Source organism: Eublepharis macularius, chromosome 13 (genome assembly GCF_028583425.1).
Source record: "Eublepharis macularius isolate TG4126 chromosome 13, MPM_Emac_v1.0, whole genome shotgun sequence".
In the NCBI taxonomy this organism is placed as follows: domain Eukaryota; kingdom Metazoa; phylum Chordata; class Lepidosauria; order Squamata; family Eublepharidae; genus Eublepharis; species Eublepharis macularius.
Window position 1 is genome coordinate 67,003,679 of NC_072802.1, and position 27,248 is coordinate 67,030,926.

Consider the following 27,248-nt stretch of genomic DNA (forward strand, 5'->3'; position numbering starts at 1 on the left):
GCACCAGATGCGTCTTCACAAAGAGATCTTTGGAGCTGGCCTTACTTTAATACATTTCTCTCCCACCAATAAAACAAAGCACGTGGAAATTATTGACCTGATGCGGGGGAAGTAAGAATCCGGATCCGACACTAACTCTTGTGGATATAACTAGAAATTTGTTACGGCTCCTTGAAGAGTTGCTTGGAATAGCCAAATGGGGCAAAAATACAGCCTAGTTTTCTTACAAACGAGCATCTATTTCAATGGCATTGCCACTCTAAAAATAATAATAACAACAACAACAACATTCAATTTATATACCGCCCTTCAGGACAACTTAATGCCCACTCAGAGCAGTTTACGAAGTGTTATTATTACCCCACAACAATCACCCTGTGAGGTGGGTGGGGTTGAGAGAGCTCTGAGAGAGCTGTGACTCACCCAAGGTCACCCAGCTGGCTTCGTGGAGGAGTGGGAAATCAAACCCGGCTCTCCAGATTAGAGTCCCGTGCTCTTAACCACTACACCAAACTGGCTCCGTTTCATGAGCCCGGTAATCCATCTTGGGTTAAATGTTTTCTTCCTCCCAGTCACAGGATGCAATTCACGGAACTGTGTGAAAAGCATGTTTTGTCTGCAATGTGGCTTCTGAGCTGCTACTTCTCCAGATCCTAGAAGGCCACCGGAAAATCTGCTCATCCAACTTGTTATTGTGACCCACAACTCAGACTCTTCTGTATCAGAATCTGTCTATGTAGGACACACCATATGACTTTCTATCTATCTGGAAACCATGCCAGGACACTGATGGCCTGGAGACCAGTGCAGACCTTCTCCCTTGGCCACCAGGAGAAGCTACATAAGGGGGACACTCTCTTGCATAGAACTCCAAACAGAATGAGGGAAAATCCCAAAGCACTCAGCCAGGCTACTTTTCTCACATGCTTTCAATAAAGACTAGAGATGGGCACGAACCAAAATACGAAACAAAATTCATGATGAACCAGGCTGGTTCGTGGTTCGTGAACCAGTGGTTCATCAAATCCCATTTCTGACAAACTGTCACAAACTTTAGGTTGGTTCCTTTTTTGGTTCATCACTGCAGACAGCCTGCTGCCAATCAATAAGTTTCCTAGGCAACAGGTGATGGACTTCCTGCAGACCTTCTGCTGACCCGGAAGTGAACTTCTGCAGGCCCAGAAGTGACCTCCTGCTGACCCGGAAGTTACGATTTTCTTACCTGGATGTGACATTTCACGAACCAAACAAACCGGTTTGCGAACCAGGGGCAGGTTCATGAAAGTTCATCGTTCGTGGTTCATGAAATTTGACGAATCATGAATTGCATGGTTCGGTTTTTTTCCGGTTCGTGCCCATCTCTAATAAAGACTCCCGAACAGCAGCCACAGTACTGAAAACTTCTCCCCAGAAACTTCCTCAGTGACCACCATCCTATCTTTGCCACCATTTCTGCCACAGAGGCAGCTGCAGGGACACCAGGAAACTTATAAAATAAATGGAGAGCAAGATTTGGGTCCGGTAGTACCTTAGAGACCAACTAGATTTCCAAGGTATGAGAAATCTCACTGGTCTCTAAGGTGCTACTGGACTCGAATCTTGCTCTTCAGATCAATAGAGCTACTCACCTGGAACCAAGAATAAATGGAGTGCATACCTCAGAACCAGGCGGGGCATTACCCAGTACATCCATGATTGATTCTCCAGACATTTTGGTATTGATATTATCAGGGGAAAGAGGTACCAATTTTTATTCTTTTAAAATATTTGTATCCTGCCTCTCTGTCTTCACTGTTGAGGTGGTTCACAACACAACAGAGACAATTTATAAAAGCAATTGAGAAACAAACCCCTAAAAGCAAGCTAACACTTTAAAACAGCAACGTCAATAAGAACCAGAAAGATTACAACAATAAAGCATGGGCACTGGGGAACAGAATCTATCAATAGTGGGATTACCCCCTAATTAAAATCTTGCTCAAATAAAAAAAAAGGCTTAGCCTGCATCATTCCCCCTCCCACATAGTGGGGCGTATCCTGCAGTCCACTCTCATGGGCATAAATCTTTATGATAGCTGAACCATTTTTCTTCAGTCTGCAGTACCTCATCAGCGTAATAGCGACCATTTTCGAAAACCTTTACATAGCGCCAGACTCACGGAATGAGGGCATGTTCATGGCACGATTTCTGACATCATTGCACCACATGGCGTGATGGCGTCAGAAATCGCGCCATGAAGACGCCCTCGTTCCGTGAGTTTGGCACTATGTTAAGATGTGTGAAAACGGTCAGTATCCAAGCATGTATTTCCTCTTGCGTGAAGGATACAGCAAGAACTAAAACTGTAACCAAACTGTATTTTTAAAAATATTTTAAAATTAAAGAGTGAATCAAAAGACCAACTAGATTTCCTGGGTATGCGCTTTTGAGAGTCAGAGCTCTCATTATCCCAGGGTGCTCTGTCCGAGGTCCTGAACCCTTTTGGCCATCACTAGCTTCTTAGCTGAACTGGAAGCTCACTGCAGCATTCCTACTGACATAACAAACCACCAACTGATGGGGATTAAAGTATCTTCCATTATCTATTTGCAACCAACACCAAGAAGCAGTTCTTCAACACACCTAACCCTAAAAAGGGAAGTTTGAGGGAGGATCTTGGTTTGTGAGGCTGGTGAAAATTGTAAGCTTCAGTGAATTTTCAGACTGTTTACTTGAAATTCTTTTAGAACCATTGGGAAGCCGTTCTAGGCATGCCTCACTGAAACTGAATGATGTACTTCAGTGGAGCTTGGGCAAGACAATCTCCAGTGGATCTAACAGAATGAAGCTGTCAAAGAAAACGCACTGCTTTAACAAAGAGCATCCAAATTCCTCTTGAAGCATCCTGCGATGGAAGGCTCTCTCTTCGACAAAACAAAGAAGGCTGATATTGGCAAAGACACACTTTTCCTCAAGGGACAAAAATAACACTAAGCAGCTCAGCAGCAACATAAGGTGATGAAACCAGCCCCGCTGTTAAGTTTAGAGAGCAACAGAAGGGATTTCCCAAATGGATATAACTGCAAGACTCGGTACAATGTTACTTAACAATAGGAAGGAGGGGAAATGCGACTTGATATACCCAGATTCACTTCAAGGATGTGAAACAAAATGTGTGGACCATCAGCTTATGTTCTTTTTTATTTAGAAGACTAACACAAATAAAATACAAGCAACAGAGGGCGGGATGAACTGATATTCTTGAGTCATTATCACTCTGCAAAACAGTTAATTTTGTCAACCGCTAGACAGGGACGGGTAGAACTCGGGCTGAGCCAAAATTTCACTAGCAATTTTTAAAAAAAAATGAAAAGCAGAATTTCAAGGATCCTGAAATAGTCTCCAAAAGGCCTCCCAAAAAACCTGACTTTTCCCACACCGTTTCATTCAGTTTCACACCCATTTTCTGCTCTCTCTGCTTTGGTGACTTAAACATTTCTCAGGGCGATGCGTTCATCCAGTCAGTCAGTGATCATGTGGTCCATATGATGATAGTATGGCATAATCTAGGTAGATTTTCTTCCATTCCAAGCAACACTTCCTGCCCTCATTCTGAGTGGGAGAATATTTTCACCACCATTTTTTTTTCTTTTTAAGCCGTTTCAGGTGGGTAGCTGTGTTGGTCTGGAGTAGAAGAGCAAGATTTGGGCCCAGTAGCACCTTAAAGACCAACTAGATTTCCAGGGTATTTGCTTAAAGAGAGCCAAAGATCCCTTGGTCAGTGTTTTTCTTCTTTGTGATTACAGGATCCAACCGATCAGAGGTCATATAACTAATGAGATGTTATCATGGTATCATGTAACCAGCTAGTCAAAGCAGTTCTTCTGGCCCTTATTCTGAATGGGAAACTACTTTTGCCAAATGTTGCCGGCCCATCAAATTACTGCTAACATGGAGTCAAGTTTCTCAAGAAGGGTTGTTTTCCACAGAACTTTCTCGCCTTCAGGCTTGAGTAGAACCAACTAGTTGGTCCCTGGAAAAAGTCTGGCGGATGTGTTTTAGCTTACATTTTCCATGCGGACATGATGGATACACTATAGCCCTCAGAAGCAGAATTTTGAATACACACAGTTGAACAATTTCCTATTCTGGGGGGGAAAGAAACCTTATTTCAACACTCAGCAAGATGAATCATGGCCTGGGATGGCTGTTTAATATCAGATGCTTTAGTATGACAGAGGAAAGCAGGTGGTTGTGCCTCAACAGAAGAGAGGAATGAATTAAGGGAGGGGGAGAAACAATAAGGTTCCAAACCCCCTCCGCACACGCAGTGTCGAAGAAAGAGACAAAGAAATGTAAATAAGCAAATTTGTCTCTTTAGGTATTTTACCGGCCTTTTAAGCAAAAACAAATAAGCAAATGAAACTGCCACAAAGGCACCGAGGAGGGAGAGAACGAGACAGAAATGACTTCCTCTGAAATGATTCTTTGGATTTAATCAGGATCTGCTTCTGAAAAAATAAGAGCAGCAGGAAGGAAGTGGCAGCTAAGCCCCCTAGACAGTATAGCTGGAATAGATCCCTTCCCACCCATCCAGTTTGCATAGATAGGGAGGTAGACAGACAGACAGACAGATAGACAGACAAGCAGATATATAAATAAATATACATCTGCTAGCTATATTTTTTTCCTAGTAGGACTCTTGCATCATTAATAGGTATGTGAGGTAGCAGACCAAGTTTCCTAAATCCTCCATCCTTTCACTAGTCAAATTTCTGCCTATTGCACAACTATTTTAAAAGGTACTGGAACCCAGCCAGCAATAAAAGTCGGTAACCCCGCTAAAGGCATCCTCTATTTCACTACAGGATTTGGATTAAGGGGATGTGGGTTTAAAGCCCTGCCAGGCCAGGGTGCCTTGGGCTAGTTTATCAGGGTGCCTTGCTGTCTCTCAGCATGAGCTACCCCTGAGTGTTACCACAAGGGATAAAATAGATTAACGCTTTGTAGGCTGCCCTGAAGTCCTTGGAGGAAGGGCAGTGTGCCTCTGTAACAGACAAGCGCAGAAACAATGTCTTGTCCGTTTGTAAAAATGAGATAAAGTCGGGCCTCAAAGCAGTCTGGAAAATAACCTCAGTGGGAAGGTTGGTTATGTCAATCTAAAGCTCAGATAAGAGCATTCCATCCACACACCGAGGCATATGTACCACTAGGTTGCAAGCGCAGAAAAAAACAGTCCTAGCTTAATCTGTGACATAAAAGAGCTTGTAGAAGAAACTGTGCAGCAAATAGGATTTTGGACTTTTGTGTCTGAAACACCTGCCCTCCCTACCATGCCACCAAGCAAATCATGGCACAGTATATTGTTGAGGGGAAAGTTAAAAAAATCTCACTCAGCCCTTTGGGAGTCACAAGTTGCTCCACAGATCCCAGACTGAAAGTCTATCTACAATGTTAGACTGGAAGCATAGTTTAAAAAACAGAGCTGGCGGAGATTGCTTCTCAGAGGGTTTGTTAATTTCATCTTCTCCTCCCCGAAGGCTCTGTCAATTTCACCTCTCTGGTCTAAAACTGTGTGGGATCGCAACCAGAAGTCAGTGAGGGATGGAAATGGGCTGGAGCTGCCTTCCAGAGCTAGGTGTGGATGTGGACAGGTTTTAATGGGCTGTAGTTTCCTTTCTGGCATTTCACAGCCCCTTCACTCAGCTCCAGTGTATAGCAAAGCCTTTGCCCTGCCGCCAGCTCTGTCTTTTTAAACTACCCTTCCCGACTAACATTGCATCTCCTGACATGTGTTCTTCATGTCTCAGATGTTTCATGTAGAGAGATTCTGAGTTAATGCATTCTGCACAGGACCAGGTCTTCCTGATGACATCGTTCAAATAAAGAGATTAATAAGACTCAAAAAACACATTTGTCCTCTTCATTAGAGCTTCCATTCACTTGAGAAGCCGGGTTTCCTCACTCGAGAAGGCTCTCGTAGTTCTCATTATTCCCCCATTCACAAAAAATAATTCCCTTCTCTTTAGACTCATTAGAGTATAGGGCTTTTTTTGATCTCTTGCTCTCGGCTGCTCTCTCACATATATACACATGACGGTGAACACACCAGCGCAAGGGAAGGGGCTGTGGCTCAGTGGTAGAACCTCTGCTTTAAAAGCAAAAAGGCCCAGGTTCAATCCCCAGCGTCTCCAGTTAAAAAGATCAGGTAGTAAATGATGGGAAAGCCTTTGACCAGAGATGCTGGACAGCCACTGCCGGTGAGAATAGACAGTGCTGTGCACATTTCACTACAAAGCATTCAGCAGTCAAGCTCGCTATGTTCAAAGGTTTCAGTCAGATGTGAGCTGCTCACCCAGCTTGTTGTGATTGGAAAGCGCTATTAAGTCATAGAGACTTAACGGCAACCCCTGGTGGGGGGTTTTAGGCAAGAGACTAAGAGGTAGTTTGCCATTGCCTACCTCTGCAACCTTGATGTTCTTTGCAAGTCTCCCATCCAATTACTAACCAAGGCCGACCCTGTGTAGCTTCTGGAATCTGATGAGATCGGCCTTGCCTGGACTATCCAGGCCAGGGCCTGTTTTTATTGAACAGCCACAAATGCCTACCAGATTTTTACAGAACTCTGAGTGTTGAAAGATACTGTGTTGATTCAAACTGACCAGTCAACGAGGGGAGGGGCTGTAGCTCACTGGAAGATCCTCTGCTTTGCATGCAGAAGGACCCAGGTTCAATCCCCAGCATCTCCAGTTTTAAAAAATCAGATTGTAGATGATAAGTAAGACCTCTACCTGAAACTCTGGACAGCCGTTGCCAGTCTGAGCAGACAATATCGACCTTGATGGACCAAGGGTCTGATACGGCAGCTTCACGTGCGTGCAATTAGTGCCAGCAGGGGCTCCTTAGATGAACACCAAAGGGTATGTTTTTATCAAAACACAGCATTTATTTATGACTGATGTATATGATTCCTAGCTGATTTAATTGTTTATTTAAACAACCGCTTGCTGAGCAGAGCAGTTGTACAGCAAGGGGTAGCAGAATTCAATGAGAAAGCGCATGCCCAATAAGCCAAGTGCATTGTACTGCAAGGTTAGGACACAATGCAATGAAGAAAAGGGCTGAACAGACACAAACAGGTCAACCAAGAACTGATAGCTGAAAAACGAACTCCTGTTTCGCAACTGGTAAACAGGACATGAGCCAAACTGGTGGTTATTCAAGCATCTCTAGAAAACATTGACCTTGATAGACCATTAGGTTGACTAGGGAGTAATTATGAGTGTCCTCAGAGAGTCTGCACTGTATATACCTGCCCCCCCTTCAAGGGTGCAAATACCATGCACAGAGACTTTGCTTTTAGACATCAAGATCACACATTTTTTTACCCTCTCATCTGTTGAGCAGGCAGGGAAATGCATAGCTTTTCAACTCAAAGCTTCATCCCTTGATGGGGGAAGGGTAACTTTCATTCAGGTTTTCAGCTGCTGATTTAAGGGGGGGGATAACAATGACATAAAATACCCACAACCTTTCTACTCGAGAAAGAAAATCACGGAGATCTGTCAATGGCAGAAGCTTTCATGTCAAATAAATTAACTGCCAGCACTTCAACGACAGTGGCGTGTCAGACTCATCATCTCTGTCTTCAGTGTCAATTATACATCCCTAGGGAGCATCTCTCAGAATGCGTTGCCAAAAGGCAGGTGCGGGTAAATTAAACCACAAATGCATTCGCTCAAGCAATGTTTAGAGAAACTTGATTAAACCTCGCAAAGCAGGGGGAGCGCAAAGCTGATTAGAGGTCCCAAGAAAAGCTTGGTAAATATCCAGCTGTCTCTTCTGGAAAAAAGATTAACTGAAAGTGGAGAACCTTTGCAGCTTTGGGATCATTTGGGGAAATGCACTGAACTAGTACTGGAGGGAGTAATAGGATTATCTTTTGTAAGCTGCAACCTGGCCTAAACGATGACTTTGAACTAGTAGTTTCCAGATGTGTGCATGTTATGTGCCATCAAGTCGCCTCTAACTTACGGTGGCCCTATGAATGAAAGCCCTCTAAAACATGCTATTGTTAACAGACTTGCTCAGATCCTGCAAACTGGAGGACATGGCTTCATTGATTGAGACAAGCCATCTCGTTTGAGGTCTTCCTCTTTTCCTACTGCCTTCCACTTTTCCTAGCATTATTGACTTTTCCAGAGAATCTTGTCTTCTCACGATGTGACCGAAGTACGATAGCCTCAGTTTTGTCATTTTAGCTTCTAGGGAGAATATAGGCAAGATTTCATCTCGTGCCCAATTATTTGGGGTTTTTTTTACCCTTCCATGGTATCCACAAAACTCTCCTCCAGCACCACATTTCAAATGAATCAATTTTTGTCCGGTCAGCTTTCTTCACCATTTCCAGGTACTTCATGGCAACCAGAACTGTTGATGAAGAATGGGAGATCTTTCAAGTAGTTATTTTTAGGGATGAATAAGAGCACATATGAATGGACAAGATGAGCATAAATCTATTTATTTGTTTATGGTTATCAACAGGGCTTTTTTTCAGCTGGAACGCGGGGGAACGGAGTTCTGGCACCTCTTGAAAATGGTCACATGGCTGGTGGCCCCGCCCCCTGATCTCCAGACAGGGGAGTTTAGATCACCCTCCATGCCACTGCAGCGCGGAGGGCGATCTAAACTCCCCTCTGTCTGGAAATCAGGGGGCGGGGCCACCAGCCATGTGACCATTTCCTCCTAAGGTGATTTAAACTTTAAAAAACTCCCCCCTTGTTCTAGCTGACTGAAAGTGATGTCATTGTGCGGTCCTGAGTTCCACCACTGAGTTCCACCACCTCTTTTCCCAGAAAACAAGCCCAGGTTATCAATATCCCACATCTTCAGTTTTGGGGGGAAATGCTGAAAATGAGCATAACACACTGCTAGTGGCTTGGACTCACCCATAATAGTACTCCACTCTGTGGTTATTAAAAAGGGTCCTACGGCTCAGAAGAAGAGCTATGGCTCAGTGGTAGAACATCTCCAGTTAACATGAGGTAGTAGGTGATATGAAAGACCTCTGTATGAAACCCTAGAGAGCCACTGCCATAGTAAAAAATGCTGACCTTGCTAGTCCAAGGGACTTGCTCAGGATACGGCAGCTTTATAAGTTCAAACGGGTGTTTACTGGAAACCATCCATGTGGGAGCTGTGGCAGTTGTACACCGATTTTTTTTTACTTATTTAGTGGATATGTTCCTTTGTGCTAAAAGTTCGTTTAAAATAGTTATGGGCCCACCTTTCTGCTAGATTAATCAGACCTAAAGAAGGTAACAAGTTAAAAATACACACAGAGAGAAAGTTTAAGCCATCAAACTATTTCAACAGCCAGTGGAAATTTTACAAAAAACACCTCTAAGAGACACCTTCACCTAAGAACCAACAGATTACCAAAGCTCTTAGTTGGACCCAGCAAAACCATTTGAACTTCTTGGCATTTGCACCCACGTATATCTACTTCTGTCAACTGCAAGTAACACTTTGTGCAGCTGATGAAATAGGCATCACTTCACGGAAGCTTCCACCACAATAAATGTGTTAGGTTTTAAGGTTCCGCAGGACATTTTATTGCTTTAGATGCGCCAAGCTAGCACAGCAGCCCCTTCGGAATTTGTCATAATTATGGCATTTTGGGTACTAGTTAATAAATAAAAGTGACTTTAGGACTCTTGCATCGGCTGCCTTCAGAGCCAAATAACAGACCTTTCCTCAAAGAGGTGAACAAACAGGGAGTGGATCATGTCAGAATTTCCAGTCACAAAGTCCGTGCCTTTCAGTGCCTTCCTGGAAAGGCCAGGTCTGGGGGACAAATCCAAGGCCCTTCCCCAGAGCTGTCTGACTTCATATCCTTAATCAAAATCCACTAAGCAGGCATGAAAGGTTAAGAATGCCATGCTGTTCTTTGTGGGCAACAGGACATGACACATCTCAGCAATTAAAGAGGAACAACAAGGGACAGAATTAATGGGGCAAAGAAGCACAAAATTAGGCAATTACACACACCCTGCCTGATGGGGCTGGTTATAGCATTTTGCTGGGGCAGGGAAGGGAAGGACCAAAATCCTCAATCAGGAAAATCAATAGAGGATTTCTAAGGCCCTGAATATAAATGACAGGGAGGTAAGCCATGCTCTTTAATTTCCATATTTGCATTTATTTGCTGATTTCCTTCAGAGGCCACCTTTCAGTCAAGGCACTCAAATGCAAGCCTCCAATCCCCTCTGCAACTCTGCCTGCCTTTCTTGGGCAATCAAACACCTCCCTGTGGCTGATGTGCCCTTTTGTCTGTCTCTTGGAGTTGCAAGCGCTTCCCTGTGCCCATTCTGCAAGGTAGAGAAGGGGAGTGTGGCCTGATGGTAGATCACCTGCTTTGCATGCAGAAGGTCCAAGGTTCAGTCTTCGAGACCAGCATCCCCAGTTAAAAAGATCAGGCAGCAGGTGACGTGAAAGACCTCGGCTTGAGACTCCAGAGAGCCATTGCCCGTCAGAAGGGATGCACTGACCTTGACGGACTCTGCAGCACGCAGTAGCACACGTGTCCATGTGGGGATTTTAATTGCCTATAAAATGAAGATGAGCAAATGTTTCCTTTTTATGTATTCTTGTCAACCATTTCGGTTCCCCACTTTTCACTGTTGGCTGAAGACAGTTTTGTTTCTATCACGTGCACGTTTCGTGCAGTTCTAATTGAAAGTCACGTGGTATCTATACACTCAGTTAGCAAGACCTGAGCAAGGCTGTCCGTGATAACATGCTTTGGAGGATGTTACTTCATAAGGTCACCAGAATTTGGAAGCAACTTGGCAGCACATAAGAACACGCACATTTATGCATGCAATATATGCCATTTTTATGTATAATTGACTGGGCTGATTTGTTCATACACAAGCAGCATTGAAAACCGCATACATTTTAGGAGAGGAAATAACTGGAGTCAGGAGAGAGAAAACAGTGCGAAAAGAAAGGTTTGTGGGATTGATTTGTGCAAGGAAAATGGGAACGGGGATTTGGGGGCCACAACAGAGGGGATGAAAAATTAAAAAATCTCACTATAATTAAAAGGGATAATTTTTTTCTCTTTTTTTGGCATCAGCAGTACAGGTCCTGTGGATTTTCATCTCAATTGTGTTGGGAAATAAAACATTAGAGCTGGAAATGTTTTTCACTTCGATTGCCTATAAAAAGGGCACACTTAGTCATCTCTGCCTGAAATTGAAAGGCCATAATCCCACGAGTATGGGGCACAATCTCTCAAATTTCCATGCCAACTGGGTGTGAAACAAAATATAAACATATAGCCAGAAACATGTTCCCCGTTGAAAGGGAGAGAAATGGATTACGAATATGAACAGGTGTGACGACTGAGATAAGGAAAGTGAACAGTGAACCGCTGGAGCTGAAAACAAATGGAAAACTTTGGTCACCTCTCTTCTCTCTTCTGCAGAACAGTCAGCAGAATTCTGTGATGCTCAAAAGTCTGCACGTGTGCTCAACAAATTGCTCCCAGTCTGAGGTATCAAGTTACCTATTTTCTATTTCCACATTTATTTATCAGAGGAGAGTTTGGAAATGCAATACCTCCCGCCCTTTACAAAGATATTAATTTGAGTGTGGGCCTAATCTTTTTAAATGACATTTCCGCAACTAGCTTGATTTGGTGCTCACCAACACAGAAATACGCCTAAAAGCAGGGAACTCAATTACCACAGAGATCAGTATACAAAAGCTATTTTAATACATTTCCATCTGTCATAACAAAGTGACGAGGGGAAAGAGTGAAGCAAGGACAGGCAAGAAACAAAATGACAAAATATAAAGCTTTGGAGAGTTCCTTCTGGGGTAATATACAAGAAATTCACCAGTCAGACAAGAATAAAAGGATTAACAATGGTTGCCACACAACTGAAGAATACTTAGTACATTGGACAATCAATTAGCCACGTAATTCATTGATTATAGAAGGGCAGATCTCAGTCGAACGTTAGGAGAAACTTTCTCCCTGAGCGAACAGGTGGTGTGGTATAATGGTTAGAGTGCCAGATCTGTAAGACTGAAGGCCAAATCTACTCTTGATCCGGTCATTGTCTCTCAGACTAGACTACTAGACTAGAAAAAATGAAAGAATGGAAAATGTGGTAGGCTCCTCTGGGGAGAAAAGCAGGAGATATATATCTAAACAAGCAAACAAATGAGCAGTTCAAAAATGGAATCGGTTACCTGGGGTGGGGGTCTCCCATCTCCAAGCAGAGGTTGGACAAAGAGCCAGTTTGGTTCTTTGGTATTTATTTATTTATTTATTTATTTATTTATTTTGATTTGATTTATACCCCGCCCTCCCCACAGATGGGCTCAGGACGGCTAACAACATTTTAAATAGTCACAAAACCATAAAATCAGTAATAATTTTTTAAAAATCATTAAAATAGTCCAGGAGCAGGCTATTTAAACAAATATTGGGAGTCTGTGTGGTGGTCAAGAGCAGCAGGACTCTAATCTGGAGAGCCGGGTTTGATTCCCCACTCCTCCGCGTGAAGCCATTCATCACTATCAATGGTTATCTCATTATCAGAAGCCATTGATTGCATCTGCTCCCCCCTCCCCTCTCCACCTACATATCTGACCAGTTTCTTCTTACCCTCCTTGCATCTGACGAAGAGAACTGTGATTCTCATTAAAAATAGTTAAAGAAGTATTGCTTAGAATAAAGGGAGAATATATATTTGTTAGATAGAGGAATATATAAAGAGTAAGGGAAAAGGGATAAAGGGTTGGAAAACTGTTGGAAGTCAACAAAAAGGGGGGGGGAAAGGGAGGGGGTTAGAAAGTGGGAAATGGGAAAATTGATTGTAATGTATAAACATTTGATTCTAACCCAATAAAAAAATTTTCAAAAAAAAAAAAAAAAAGAACTGTGATTCTCGAAAGCTTACTCTTCAATAAAGTTTGTTAGTCTTAAAGGTGCTACTGGACTCTTTCCTATTTTGCTACTATAGACTAACACGGCTAACTCCTCTGCTTTCTAGAAAAGGGTTTTCTTTCTTTCTTTCTTTCTTTTCTGCTTCTAGAAAGGGGTTTTCACCAGGTATATTTGAGTAGATTTTTAACCTGCTGATGCATGCAAGAGATGGAATGGAGACCCTTCTGTAATGATGCCAAGTAAATGGGTGCATGTGTCTTTAAATGCTTGGTTTGAGCTAGGTGAAGAGTGGGGGGTGAGAGAGGGAAGAGTGAGTGATATGATTGGTTGATGACTGAGAGTGTGGGCGGAGTGAATGCAGTTTAGACTGACAGAGCAGGGAGAAAAAGTGTCAGTCAGAAGGAAGCAGGAAAACTTTTTTTAACTATGCAGCTGTAAACGAAGGAGAATTAAGTATAATTAATATTAAAACAGATCAATTGTAAAATTAAATAGTTAAACTAGTAAGCTAATATGCTGAGGTTGAATATAATGTTGAATACAAAATATAAAATGTTGAATGTAAAGCATTTTAAGTATATATGGAGGTGGAGAGGAGAAATATTATGTAGTTCCACTACTCGTGATTTATATTTTGTTTTTCTTTCTTATGTATTGTTCACTGTTTATTGTTTAAATTATATATATATATATATATATATGATAAAGAAGAGGCCTTTTCTACACAGGTAATAGGGTTCTACTGTGCAGAATGGTTTAAAAAGCTACTAGAGAAAAAGACATACTGAGGAAAAGATATATTCTATATAGATTATATTGCTGTAGGTAAGATCCAAATACATAATTTTTGCATTGTTTAACACATCATGCAGAGGAGTTGCCATCCAATTGCTACTGTCCTCAAAAGCTACTTTTAGTCATTTTTAGTCTACTGTTATAGTTTTGTGTGTCTTATTGGCAGAAGATGAAGCCACAAAAATCATTCGGTGATCCCGCTGGACCTTATTCTCTCTCCAAGAGTTTCACTGTACTCAATAAATGAACTCATTCAAAATCCTTAAAAGTAAGAAAAGAACGTGAATTTCAGGGTCTTGCAAAAAAAAAAAACACAGTGTGTTCTCTTTTAGAATGTGCAAGAGGCCAGGCCTAATATTTCCCTGCCCATTAAAGATCCAGTTAATGATGCCCTGACAAAGCCTCTAATCTCTTTGAAGAATGATCCATCCTGGCAAACCAAAGAAGGTTAGACCAATGAGTTAAAAATACAAAAGTTGCAAGTTGTAGAGGATCAAACAGATATCCACAGGGAGCAACCAAAATGGCTGTGTCAGGTCACAAACGCTTTAAAAAGAAGAGGTAATTAGTACTGAGAAATCTGGAAGGAAACTTCCCAGAGGATACAGGAATAGTATGAAGTTTCTTTAGTCGTAAGCAGATTTCAACACAAGGTATTAGACACATTCACAAAGATCTGTACTGGTGGGTATTCGCCATGGCTACTAACTGGAACCTCCACGGAGAGAAGCAGTGTTCTTTCCCAGTTGAAGAGAGAAACCAACAGAGGAAAGCCTTAGCTATGAGCTATGACTGGAATCAGAACTGAAGACCTGATGGACCCCAAAGGCAATTCTTTCTTTGGGACTTTGACGTAACTTCCTTACCTTTAGGACATCTTCATCAGCTGATCTGCAGTCCGTGGATTCTGACACGTCACTCACTGACCCATCCTCTTCTACAGCAACCACTTTTACTGGAATGGACACTGTTTTCCCAGTGAGAATGGCCGTGTTAAGGACCTCTGTGTCCTACAGAAGCACATGACACAAAAAAGAAGGGGAAACACTGTTAATTCTGCATGACTCCTGGACATATTTTAAGACTTCTCAGAGATTAGTCTAGCTAGTCATTGATCTTAGCAATTCAGCTGCCGTTCAAAATTGGGTAAAAATAATTGCTTATGAAGTTATAAAGCAGACTTATTTGTTGCTCCACTGAGCTAGTATCATAACTGCAAGTTCCTCTCCAGGGTCTCAGGTTAGGAACCATCATCTTTAGCACCTGCTGCTACCTGCAACTGAGAGATAGCAGAGATCGAGCCTGGAACCTTATCCGTGCAAACAAATATATTCATCATCTTTCCAAAAACCATCTATATTGAATGTCAGAATTGACGCGCAGATTTTATGTCCCACGAATTGAAAGGTGGGAAGAAAGACACGAATCCGATAGCATGAAATACAAAATATCTCTTTCTGCAGATGTGATGTGTCTGTTGTTTAGCGGCTTGGAGACTTCAAGTTAGTGGGATTTAGTGGCAGTTACTCTGCCCTCAAGCCAAAGCCTTTGCCTTTATCTATATGAACACATGAAGGTGCCTTATACTCAGCCAGGCTGCTGATGTTTCCAGTTCTGTATTGCCAGTGCTAGCTGGTTTGGGTTAGATGGATAGCCATGTAGGCCTGCAGAAGAACAGCAGGTTTTAAGTCCAGTGGCACCTTAGAGACCAGCAAGATTTTCAGAGTTTAAGCTTTTGAGAGTCAGAGCTCCCTTCTTCAGACACAAGTAGGAATGGAGGTTCCGAATCCTGAACCTTTATATCCCAGCAATATAAAGGTTCAGGGATCTCCATTCCTACTCGTGTCTGAAGAAGGGAGCACTGACTCTCGAAATGCCGCTGGGTTGAAATCCTGCTGAATGGCATGGACTCTCTGGGGTCACTCAAGCAGAGAATGGTCTTTTCCATCACTTTACTCCCAAGATCCTTTAACCAGCGATTGCAGGGACTGTGTCCTTCCATCCTCCACCATCAAAATATCAGACTTTGAGGAGTACTATTGCTTTATGCATTGCTGCCTATTCATCACTTCTTGTCGACAGCACAAAATGTTAATGGGCTTGTGCAACTCAGCCATCTAACACCAGACACAGAATGCAAACGTCGCCCTCCAATACAATGTGTTTCAACGAAGTCCATTCACATGTTCACCTGTGAATAAGCAATGGATGGGTGGTCAGCCGCTGGGTGGGCATAGCTGACCATTTCCAACATGGGGCCCGCTCAAAATGGGACTCAGGCACCCATCTCCATGTGGAGAGGCTATCACCACCAACCACATAGTAAGGGAAATTGTAGCACAGCCTTGTAACCAGTCAAATACAGAGCAGCCGGGATATGGTAATACTAGCTTGGGGGGGGGGAAACCCAAAGTAAATACTAGCCTTAAGCACATGATAGTACGTGATGGACCATAACTCGTTTGGTTGCTGGAGGGGCATCAAAACACAGCTCATCTCCATTTTGATGTATCCTGAGAGCTGCGTTGGAGACCCACAGTTTTTTTTCAACTTTGGCGGCACTGCGGCTCAGTGGCAAAGCACTAGCTTTGCATGCCGGAGGCCCCCGTTTCAATCCCCAGCACCTTCCGTTAAAAGAAGCAGGTAGGAGGTGTTGCAAAAGACCTCTGCCTGAGACCCTGGAGAGCTGCTGCCAATCAAAGTAGGTAAGACCAACCTGACAGGCCAGTGGCTAGACTCCCTTGAAGGCAGCTGTCACCTGGCCCCTCCCTCTCAATCAATGCAGGAGAGGGAATCAGCCCGCCAGGCTACCTGTCACCTGGGTCCTTAGACTCCATCAGCGGTGAACCATCTTGCAGAGGCAGAAGGAGAAAAGCATGACTCCCTTTCATTGAGCAGCAGCTGGAATGACATCTGTACCCTGCAGCCATGAGACATGGACACTGTGGTTTTGTTCTTCACTGCTGAACGCTGCCCTGTGAGTATTTTTAAACTAAGAGGGCAGGGCATGAATATCTTAAATAGATGAGTAAGATCTCCCTTCTGGAAACATCGACGGCTCTCCACTGGGACACAGCGCCACTGATGCAAATGGCCAAATGGTGGTACTGCAGCTACCGCTCGGCACTGATCAGCTGATACAAGGGGCCAATAGGATTCCATCTGATCTTCTAAGGTATTAACATGGGCCAAGTTTCCCACTCCAAGCAACTCATCAAACACACAGGGATTGAGCTATTCTTGGCCATCTCACACTCATCCTCACTCACCATTAACTTATTTCCCACCTTTCATTTCTGACGCTGTTGGCTCCACCCGGCTGTCTCACTTCCTCCACCTCTTTGCCTCCAAGCTATCATCATCTTTGATTTTTGGTCACTTTCCAAAGTTTCATAAGCAGAGTGGCTTTTAAAAGTGGTTTCTTTCTCGGCAGGCAAACAGCCCAGTGAGCAAAGCCTCCATTTTTCTAGTCAGGTAGATCCTGCACCAGCTACACTGGAATGCTAAATGCTAATCTCAAGAAATCTTTTTCTCGTGAATAAACCCCACCTGCAGAGACCGAAGGGGCCACTGAGCCATCCACCTCTCCTCAGATGCATTCTCAGATGGAGCGTGCTAATGGGTCCATTAGCACAAAAGGCATCTTCGTGACACCATAGATGCCATTTGATTAATTACTCCGGTTGAGCTACCACTGCGCTCATGTTTGCCATAGGTAGCAAGGAGGGCTGAGGATAGAGATTTCTCCAAAGGAACTTGCAACAAACTACATGCCCCAGAAAGTGGATTTCAGCAATTAGGCTCAGATTTGGACACCACTGGGGCAACTATGCACTTTCCCTCCCCATGCTTCGAAATTAGAGAAATGTTCTGCCTTAGAACCCATCTACCCGTAAGATTATGGACCCAACAGCTCATCACATGCTGAAATTGTTCCTGGACTTTCAACTGAAGGACTATATACGTAAATACTTCCATACACAGAACAAGAAGTGCTCACCGTCTTACTTACACAACGGGCTTTAAGCACCTGGCTAAGAACTGCTGATAAACAAGGGACACATTTCAGAATATAAGGCTACAGAATGGGAATTTACATCATTTGTGCTACACTTTGTATGACATACACCGAATGTTAGACACTCCCCCTCCCCAGTTGCTTTATGTTCACTTATGATGAACGGGTTTATTTTTAGGCAGCTGTCTTCTAGTATGAAGGGACAGATGGGGAGGGGGGAGCTGAAGAATGCCAAACAGGGGTGGGCTTTTATTATTATTAATACTAGAAAGGTTATAGAACCAAGGATGATTAAAAGGAAAATCTCCATGAGATTGGTGGATTTGCATTTCCATAAAGTATTAATAAACTCAGCAGAGACTCTCATTATCCCAGCCCTCCAGGGAGTATATTTGTCCACCTGAGAGGTGGCTGGAACAAACAACAAAAAAATCTAGGAGATCTGTAAGGAAGGGACAACACAATGATTTAGACAAGAAATAAAAATGCACAGGAAAAACGGAGCTCCTTTTTTTGTGCAAGCCATAGAGCTTTGTTAGTAAGAGGGAAAATCTATGGAGCGCTATCATGTGCTTTTCCACACAAGGCTCTCAACAGAATGCACATAGACACACTGCAACATGTTTGACCAGACGGCCTGTAATGAGGAAAAGGGGAGGGCAGAGTCCATAGCAGCTTATAGAATTCTAATTGCCTTGCCTCTCTCAATGACTCCATATGAGCCCGCTTGCGGGGAGGGCGGAATACAAATGTGATAAAAATAAATAAATAAATAAATATGAGGCCCTAGTTTGTGCTTTCTAATAGTACTGAAAGGCAGATGTTTATTTAAAATCCTAAAAAAAAAAAAACCCAGTACACATTCAGAAGCCGGATTACATCGAACAGAGGAGAGTTGGGATGTGATTAAATTGGTTGGCACGATGGATAATCCTAGCGGCAGAATTTTGGATAGATAGAACGGGACTCAGCTTTTTTTAGCGGCTTGCATCTAATATTCTTGAATCTCAGTAGGCTGGCAGATTCTCTCATAAAAATACAAAAGATCTTCTCAGCCTCCCCCAAAATACGACAGGAAGCCACTGTGAAGCTGGCACTAGGCGAACATTTACAGAGTTACATTTTTAGCCGAAAGATTATCTTTATCAGGCTGGTGGGCACTAGAGTGAATTGGGAATGGTGGAGGGTTGCTGACTGGCAACCAAAATTATAAGTAGCCTAGACTGTAGTGCCTATGGGCTTCTATACTAGCAAGTGTTGCATTGTGGATGACCAATAGTAAAATGATTGGCAAGGAAAGATAAAATAAAGAAAGCAGATACCCTTGCTAGGTTCTTTGGAGGAAAGCTATCTTCCAGGTATAGTCTGTGTGGTAAGCTAGATCAGGGGTGCATCAATAGCAGGCAGCAGTATAAGATGGCAAGAATAATGGAGTAGACTACAAAAAAGCCATTTACATGATCTCAGATGCTACAGGACCTGGGAGAGTTCCCAGAGACAGCCAAGAGTTGCTCTTACGGACCTCAAAGCTACAGCAGACTCCTTTTATCTCAAGCAAAACCTGATGGTTACCAGAACCCCACCTCTCTCTCAAATGGTTGGGACTAGGTACATAAGCACCATTGAATGGTCTGAAATTTTGACTTTTGTCTTCTTCAGAATGGACCCAGAAGACACAAAACAGCCTTGTGTGGTTGATGGGCTGATTCAAAGCCCACTCCTGAAAACATCTGAGCTGTCATTGAGTATAGTAAGCAAATCATTTTCTACTCCCTCTTCCTAGAGAGGTCCATGGAGTACCAGCCCATTTCTATGACCAGTGTATTCAATAGCTATGGTACAACCTGGGCAGAGGAATCTAACTCAAGACCACCATTAGAGGCTTCATAATAGGAGAAGTTTAGGAGACATCAAAAATAGGGAGATGAAAAGATGTGGAAGACTTTCTATCTTCTACCACCTGTGTTCACTACCAGTGTTCCTAAACTATATTTTGAGTAATTCCACCTTCTAAGTTAAGGGGTCTAGTATAATATATCTCATCCGAGTTTGCTCTGATGACCATATATGCAATCCAAGAGCATAGTCTGAAGCTCCATATGTTCAACAGGCCCCCGTTCTTCTTTATGAATGGAAATGGTGCACATACACAGGGCTTCCTTGCAGTGTATGCAGGGTGAAAACAGAGAAGCCCCTGCCTGCATGGAATTTCATCCGGGCTTTGGAGACAATAAATCTCAGGTCAGTAGGTTTGGAGCCCTAGAGCTACATTTCAAAGCTCAGCAATCTTTTTCCAGCTCTTGGAAAGTGTTATATTTTAAGTGCACGTTGCATTCTGAACATGAGATTCTCTCTCCAGCTGAGTGGAGGCAGACCATTCTCCATGTCTGAATAATAAGCATCGCTGTGTTTATTCCTCATTCTTTCTCTGAACCTGAATGCATTAGCGCTTCAGCCGGGCTCTTCTTAATTACAACTGTAACCTGCTAATAGTGTTTCTTTGTTGTCTGAAGGAATCTGCTTCTTATTCAGCCTCAGCTAAATTAAAATTTAATACAACATCAGGTCGCAACAGAACTAGGAAGCAAATGACAGCTGTTTAATTAAAACCTAAAGCTGATTAGATGGCACCGCCGAGAGGAATACTCCAGAGGAAGCGGCAAAAAAGTATGGAAACTCACAGCAGGGGATAATGGCTTTATTTAAGTCTCCATGTGTGCCCAAACATATCGCTACTATCGGATGGTTGAGATGGTCAATTGGGGGCAGAAGGTCTACCCAAGGCTTGTTGAGAATCCAGCTCCAATTGTGATCGCGACCATTCTACATTAACACGTTGGACGCATCCACCAACATAGGGATTATCGGCAACAACTAAATGGGATATTAATGAAGCTACTCTATTAAATCAGGGAGTGTGGCATAAAGCCCAGGCAATTAGGGCTTATAGAGTGCTACTGAATGAGGTTGACTGTGTTTGAACTATACTGACAACCAAGCACAGAGAAACAGGCTTCCTATCAAGGCTTGAAATTAGTTTCCTGCATACAAAGTATCACACCTAAGGAGACCTGGTTTGGGTCAGGATCCCAAGAAAGCCAGCATGGCGACTAAGACTGAGGAGAACTGGATTCAAATTGCTGCTCAGTCACGAAACCCACTAGGTAATCTTCGGCCAGTTACTCTCTCAGCCTAACCTACCTCACAAGGTTGTCGTGAGGATAAGATGGAGGACGCAGTGCTCTCAGCTACTTGGAGGAAGGGTGGGATAAAAATTGCTTAGACAGATAGCAGAGCTTCTGCAGGTAAAGAATAGCGCTTGCTTCTGGCATGCCATGGTAGGAACTAGACAGCTGCCTTAAGATACAGATTTGGAGTCTGTAGCTTAGCAAAATACCGTGTGCTGCTCTTTCTGGATCTCATGCCAGTCTTATAGGCCGAGACTGATTGGGCAACTTGCTGCCACAGGATGTGGAAATGGCCGTCAACCTGGAACACTTTAAAAGGGGACTGGACAAATTCGTGGAGGCTGGGGCTATCAATGGCTACCAGTCCTGATGGACATCTACTCCCTCCAGCACCAGAGGCAATATGCCTCTTTATATCAGTCGCTGGGGAGCATGCAAAGGGGTTGCAGTCATCCTATGCTTGTGGGCTTCCTAAAGGCTTGTTGTTCACTTGGAGTAGAGAATGTGGGAATGGATGGGTTTTTGGTTTGATCCAGCAGGGCTCCTCTTATATATATATATATATGTGTGTGTGTGTGTGTGTGTGTGTGTGTGTGTGTGTGTGTGTATATATATACGTTCAGTATACAGCCACTCCATTATACCACGCCACCTTCCCTCCCTAGACATCTAACAGTACAGCTAATAAAAGCCACCAACTTCTCTTTGGTGTTTTCCACAAGGCCTTCATTTTAGTTGCATAAACCACTGTTCTTGCTTCATAAACAACCTGCTCCCGCTCTCATCTTTAGTGCTCCTAAACATATGGAATTCATTGTCATAGGATGTTGAGAGATAACTGCTTGTTTTAAAGTGTGTCAATTCTCTTCTGTACTTTCTGAGATATTTCTGCCATAATGAAATATAGACTCACATGTGCGGGGCATTCATGTGCAGACATGAACATGCAGTTTTCACTAAAGGACATATTTTCCAATGGCTTCAGGATGTAAGGAGAAGTAGTTTGATTGTGCATGGCTTCATTGCACATGGTTTAATTGTGCACCATCCAACTTATTATTACACAGAATATCAAACTTATGCTCAGACATGTTCCTCCATTCAATCACCAACTTAGTGAGCTCGGAATTATTGAGACGACTTGTTCCATACGAAGTTCTAGCACTAACAAACTTTTAATTGACTCCATTGCAGGCAACAGTGTACCAACTTCCTCTACATTTTTCCAATGAACTCAATCGTACTTTTCAGAAATCTGTTGCTATTTTCAAAACAGTTTCTCACAGCTGTGAATATGCAATTTTCACATCAGGAATCAAAAAAGTAACAAATGTTCGCCGCAAGCCTAGTACATGTGTACATATTTCCTTAAAAGATGAAATAAATGAAAGGAAGGGAGCTACTTCAGGCTAGCATCTGGAGGTGACATGGTTGGGGAGAAGGAGGGGGGGGTCACAATTTGGGGGAGAGAAAGAGAGTTGAAATGGAAAGGCTTATGGGTATCTTCTTCCCAGCATGCGAAGAATTTAATTGCAAGGTGAATGTACCTCCATTACACGTGAATTTAATGTGTAATGGTGACTGTACTCCTGAATTTAACGTGTAATGGTGACTGTACCTCCATTACACGTGAATTTAACGTGTAATGGTGAATGTACCTCCATTACACGTGAATTTAATGTGTAATGGTGAATGTACCTCCATTACATGTGAATTTAACGTGTAGGTCACTCAGACAGGTTTTTATTTTAATTTTATTTTAAAAGAAAAGATATAACAATAGAAAGTGCATAAAAACTTGTAGAGGCACTGTAGAAAGATACATTTGAAATATGTAGCAGCACAGCTAAATTATATAATAGCTCTCCTTCTCTCTCCTTAGTTACTTATACCCAGACTTTAGTATCAACAGTTATTAATTAATCATTTCTCCTGTGTTTTATCTTTTTTAATTTCTGTATCAAGTTACCTTAATTTATCTTAGTTTTAATCTAAGTAACCAAAGAAATCTTTCCAGTTTTTCCAAAATTCAGCTATTGGTCTATCATGCATATAAGGAGTTAATTTGGCCATAGATGCATATTCATAGATCTTGTCTATTTACTCTGACGTGTTACTAGGGCACAGATCTGTTTTCCATTTAGCTGCATATAGCACTCTTGCTGCCGTCACCATGTACTGGAAAAGGTCTCCATGTTCTTTTGTAACATTATATGGTAAAATGTTTAATAGCATATTTTTCGGCTTTAGCTCAAACCAGAGCTTGATAATCTTCTACATCTCTTCACGAACAGGTTTGTTGAAATTAGCCTTGTGCTTCTTGCTGAGCAGCTCTGAACCTGTGCAGTAGCTGTACTTTGTACTACAGGCCTAGGTCATGCCTTGTGTATGTTTAAGGTGCTGCATCATCGTAGCTGACTCAAAGAATTTTCAAGACAAGAGATGAACAAATGTGGGTTGCCATTGCTTGCCTCTGCATAGTGTCCCCAGACTTCCTTGGTAGACTTCCATCCAAGTACCAATCAGGGCCAACCCTGCTTAGTTTCTGAGATCTGATTGGATCATGCTAGCCTGGACCATCCAGGTCATGCCTTAGTAATAAGTAAAATGAACAAACTTAACCAAATCGTCTCAACTACCAGAACAGAGGCACATATTCCCCCCTTCCCAGGTCATGTTAGGGTAGCAATTAAAGTGACTTACGTGTCAAGCATGGAGTCACTTGCATTCTGTCCCCTCTTACACCTGTGCATTGAACACATCCTTGGACTGAAGAACCCAGGAAACTTTGCATTGCCAGCTTTTGGGGTCTGTGCAGTCTGCGGCAACTAATCGTGTGATTATTTAGATTCACGGGCAGAAACCAAGGCCCACAGAGACAACAAAGTAATAAGCCTCACTTCAAAAATCTGAAACACATTTTTATTTTTTTAACTGTGGAGATGGCAGCAGCAGAGCAGTTGTTTGGAAAGGAGAGCTGTGAGCAGGGGTCATTTCGTAGAAAAAGAGCTGGAGAAACTCATTAGCATAACTCATTAGCATATACCACACCCCCTGACATCACCTATCCTGGCTGTTTTGGACGTAATCCTGTCCATTCAGGACCAAAATTGTGCCCAAAATGGCAAAAGGGGGCTGAAAATGGCTGAAAAGGGGCCCAAAATGGTCAGAATCAATCTGCTGTTGAACAGGAGAGTGATCCACCGCCTATCAGGGGCCCAATCCGGGCCATTTCAGCCCCAATCCAGAACAAAATGGGCCCAAAATGGCCGAGAGTCAGGTGGGCAGGGCCACCTGACATGTGACCTCTTCGGGGAACTGCCAGAACTGCGTTCCTGCACGTTCCCCCTCAAAATGAGCCCTGGCTGTGAAAATGCAGTTGAATCATACAAATGGACATATTCCAATTTAATTGGATGCATTCAAACGACTTGGCAAAGGTTGGGCTCTCGAATTGCACCCAGAAAGCAAGATGCTAGCTGAAGCAGTGGTGGATCAACTATAACTAGTAAAAACCTGCAGCCATGATAGCCAGAAACACACCATTGACTATCAGATACTGGATGTGGATAGCAGGAGACGGATATGATGCCTGTGCTAAAATCTTTCTAGGGCACCTACCTGCCCACTGCTGGAAGCCGGAAAATTGTGCTAAATGGATCACTGATCTCACCCAGCCGAACAATTCCGAGATCCTTAATCTATAGGCACGCTGACATCTTTTGTTACAAGCACTGCCCCCACCTGCTGAGACAGATGCCCAACACAACTTGACTACATTTCATTTCCCGAGTTTTAACAAAAACATGTGGCAATACAGTCGACCCAACAGAAAACGCTCCATCGTAAATCAAGAGCGAAAGGAAAAGGCGACCTTATTCGCCTGACAAATGCGATGGCTAAATGCCTCTTGGCGTTTACTTGGAACGATTGTCTTTGCCGAAGGAAGGCATGGAGCCAACCCATTTCTCTGCAGAATAGACTTCCTTTATTATTATCCCCCCTCTCCCCTCCCAGCACACCTTCTGATAGGAAGTCGGTAAAACAAAACAAAAAAATACATATAAAGGAGAACTTTTGGAAACCGCAGTCCAGCCCTTTGAAAGGCAACTTCTTAAAATGTAAATTACAGTGGAGGGCTGTAATGTGTACGCTTCTCTCCTTTTAATTTGATCAATCGTTCACGCCCTCTTCTCCCACTACCCTGATCAAAGAGCAAGGTGACGTAATCTATTAAATGGGCTTAATAGATAAATTAGATGCTTTGCTAAAATAATTATAATTCAAGGCGATTTCTCTAACCCTCTCTCTTCCTGGCTGAATAATATTTAGGGGATTCAAATATGTAGACATGAATGGTGAGCAAAAGAAAAAGCTGTGTTTATTTTCTGCCACCCTAGCCATTGTGACTCAAAAAAATAATTTTATTTTTTTAAGGAAACTTGCCACTTTGGCCCTGGAGCTCAGACAATTTGTTCTGGATTGCTGCCAAGAAGCAGTTTATGGGTTGCAGTCTCCATTGTTCATAAATGGGAAATTATGACCGGGATTATGTGTTTATTAAACATGAAGAAACATTTCCAAAACAGTGTCAAGAGAAAGTATGAATTACTGGGCTGCATCCATCCAGATTTTCTGCTGGTGAAAAAGGCTATTCTCGGGGCCATGGAACCTGCATATACAAAATCCATGTATGACAGGGGCTGTAATAAAAAAGGAAAGTGGATAAGATACAGGTAAAGGTAAAGGTAAAGGTAAAGGTAAAGGTAAAGGTAAAGGTAAAGGTAAAGGTAAAGGTAAAGGTAAAGGTAAAGGTAAAGGTAGTCTCCTGTGCAAGCACCGAGTCATTACTGACCCATGGGGGGACTTCACATCACGACGTTTCCTTGGCAGACTTTTTACAGGGTGGTTTGCCATTGCCTTCCCCAGTCATCTACACTTTACCCCCAGGAACCTGGGTACTCATTTACCAACCTCGGAAGGATGGAAGGCTGAGTCAACCTTGAGCTGGCTATCTGAACCCGGCTTCCACCAGGATCGAACTCAGGTCGTGACGAGCAGAACTTGGACTGCAGTACTGCAGCTTACCACTCTGCGCCACGGGACAAGATACAACCCAATCTGTATTAACTGTCAGTTGTGACTACGAATGAAAGAGGAATGATATTGGGGAGGGGCAGAGCACAAGATCTGCATTCCAAAGGTGCTATGGAAGCCCCCCAGGTGGCCTTGGGCCAGTCACTCTCTCTACCTAACGTGGCCCACAAAAGATAAAATGGAGATGGGGCGATGATGTTTTAAGCCGCTTTGGGATCACATTGTGGAGAAAAGTGGGATACAAATATCTACATGAATAAGTAAATCAATGGCTTCTCTGGAAGGGAAGAGGCAATATTTCCCAGGGCTCATTTGGAGGGGGAATGCACCGGAATGCCGTTCTGGTAGTTCCCTATCAGGTGGCCCCGCCCACCTGACTTTGAAAAATTTGGGGCCGTTTAGACCTCGATCGGGGCCAAAACTGCCCGGATTGGGGCCAAAATGCCCCGGATCAGGTCAGTGATGGGTGGGGGAACACTCCCCTGCCTGACACCAATCCGATCCCGGCTGTTTAGGCCCCAATCCAGGTCAAGGGCCCAAAATGGCCATTTTTGGCCCATTTTGGCCTGGATCGGGGTGAAACCATCCTGATCAGGTCGGTGCCGGGTGGGGGAAGCATCTCCTGCCCAGCACCAACCCAGTTCTGGCCATTTCAGCACCGATCCGGGCCCAAAATGGCCATTTTGGCCCCCCTTTTCCACTGGGATCGGGGCCGGAACAGCCAGGATTGGGTCAGTGCCAGGTGGGGGAACCCTCCCCTGTATGGCACTGACTTGGTCCAGGCTGTTTCAGCCCTGATCCAGGCCCGAACGGGCCCCAAAGGGCCTTTTTTGGCCCTTTGGGGCCTGTTTCGGCTGGGATTAGGGCCAAAACTGCCAGGATTGGGTTGATGCCTGGCAGGGAACCCCTCCCCTTCCCAGCACCAACCTGATCTGGGCCATTTGGGGCCTGATCCAGGCCAAAACGTGCCCAAAATGGCCATTTTGGGCCCCTCTCTGCCTGGATTGGGACCAAAACGGCCTTGATCGGGCCACTGCCAGGTGAAGGAACACTCTCCCCTCTGGCAGCAGCCAAATCGTGGCCATTTCAGCCTGGTCAAGGGGCAATATTTCCTATTTTGTTTCTTCTTACTTACCCTGTTCTCAGTGGTTGGGGACATTTCCCCCTTTTTGCCACTGCTGTTTGAGATTTGTTTACATTGTATAA

The 27,248-nt window shown here is 43.4% G+C and overlaps 1 protein-coding gene across 1 annotated transcript in view; it reads right to left on the bottom strand.

Moving 5' to 3' along the window:
• TMEM132B (transmembrane protein 132B) overlaps positions 1-27,248 on the bottom strand; it is a 270,161-nt gene that overhangs the window by 34,234 nt on the left and 208,679 nt on the right. The window contains exon 5 of the mRNA XM_054995874.1: positions 14,606-14,749. Coding sequence (XP_054851849.1) covers positions 14,606-14,749 — 144 coding nt within the window. The remainder of the gene's footprint in view (positions 1-14,605; positions 14,750-27,248) is intronic.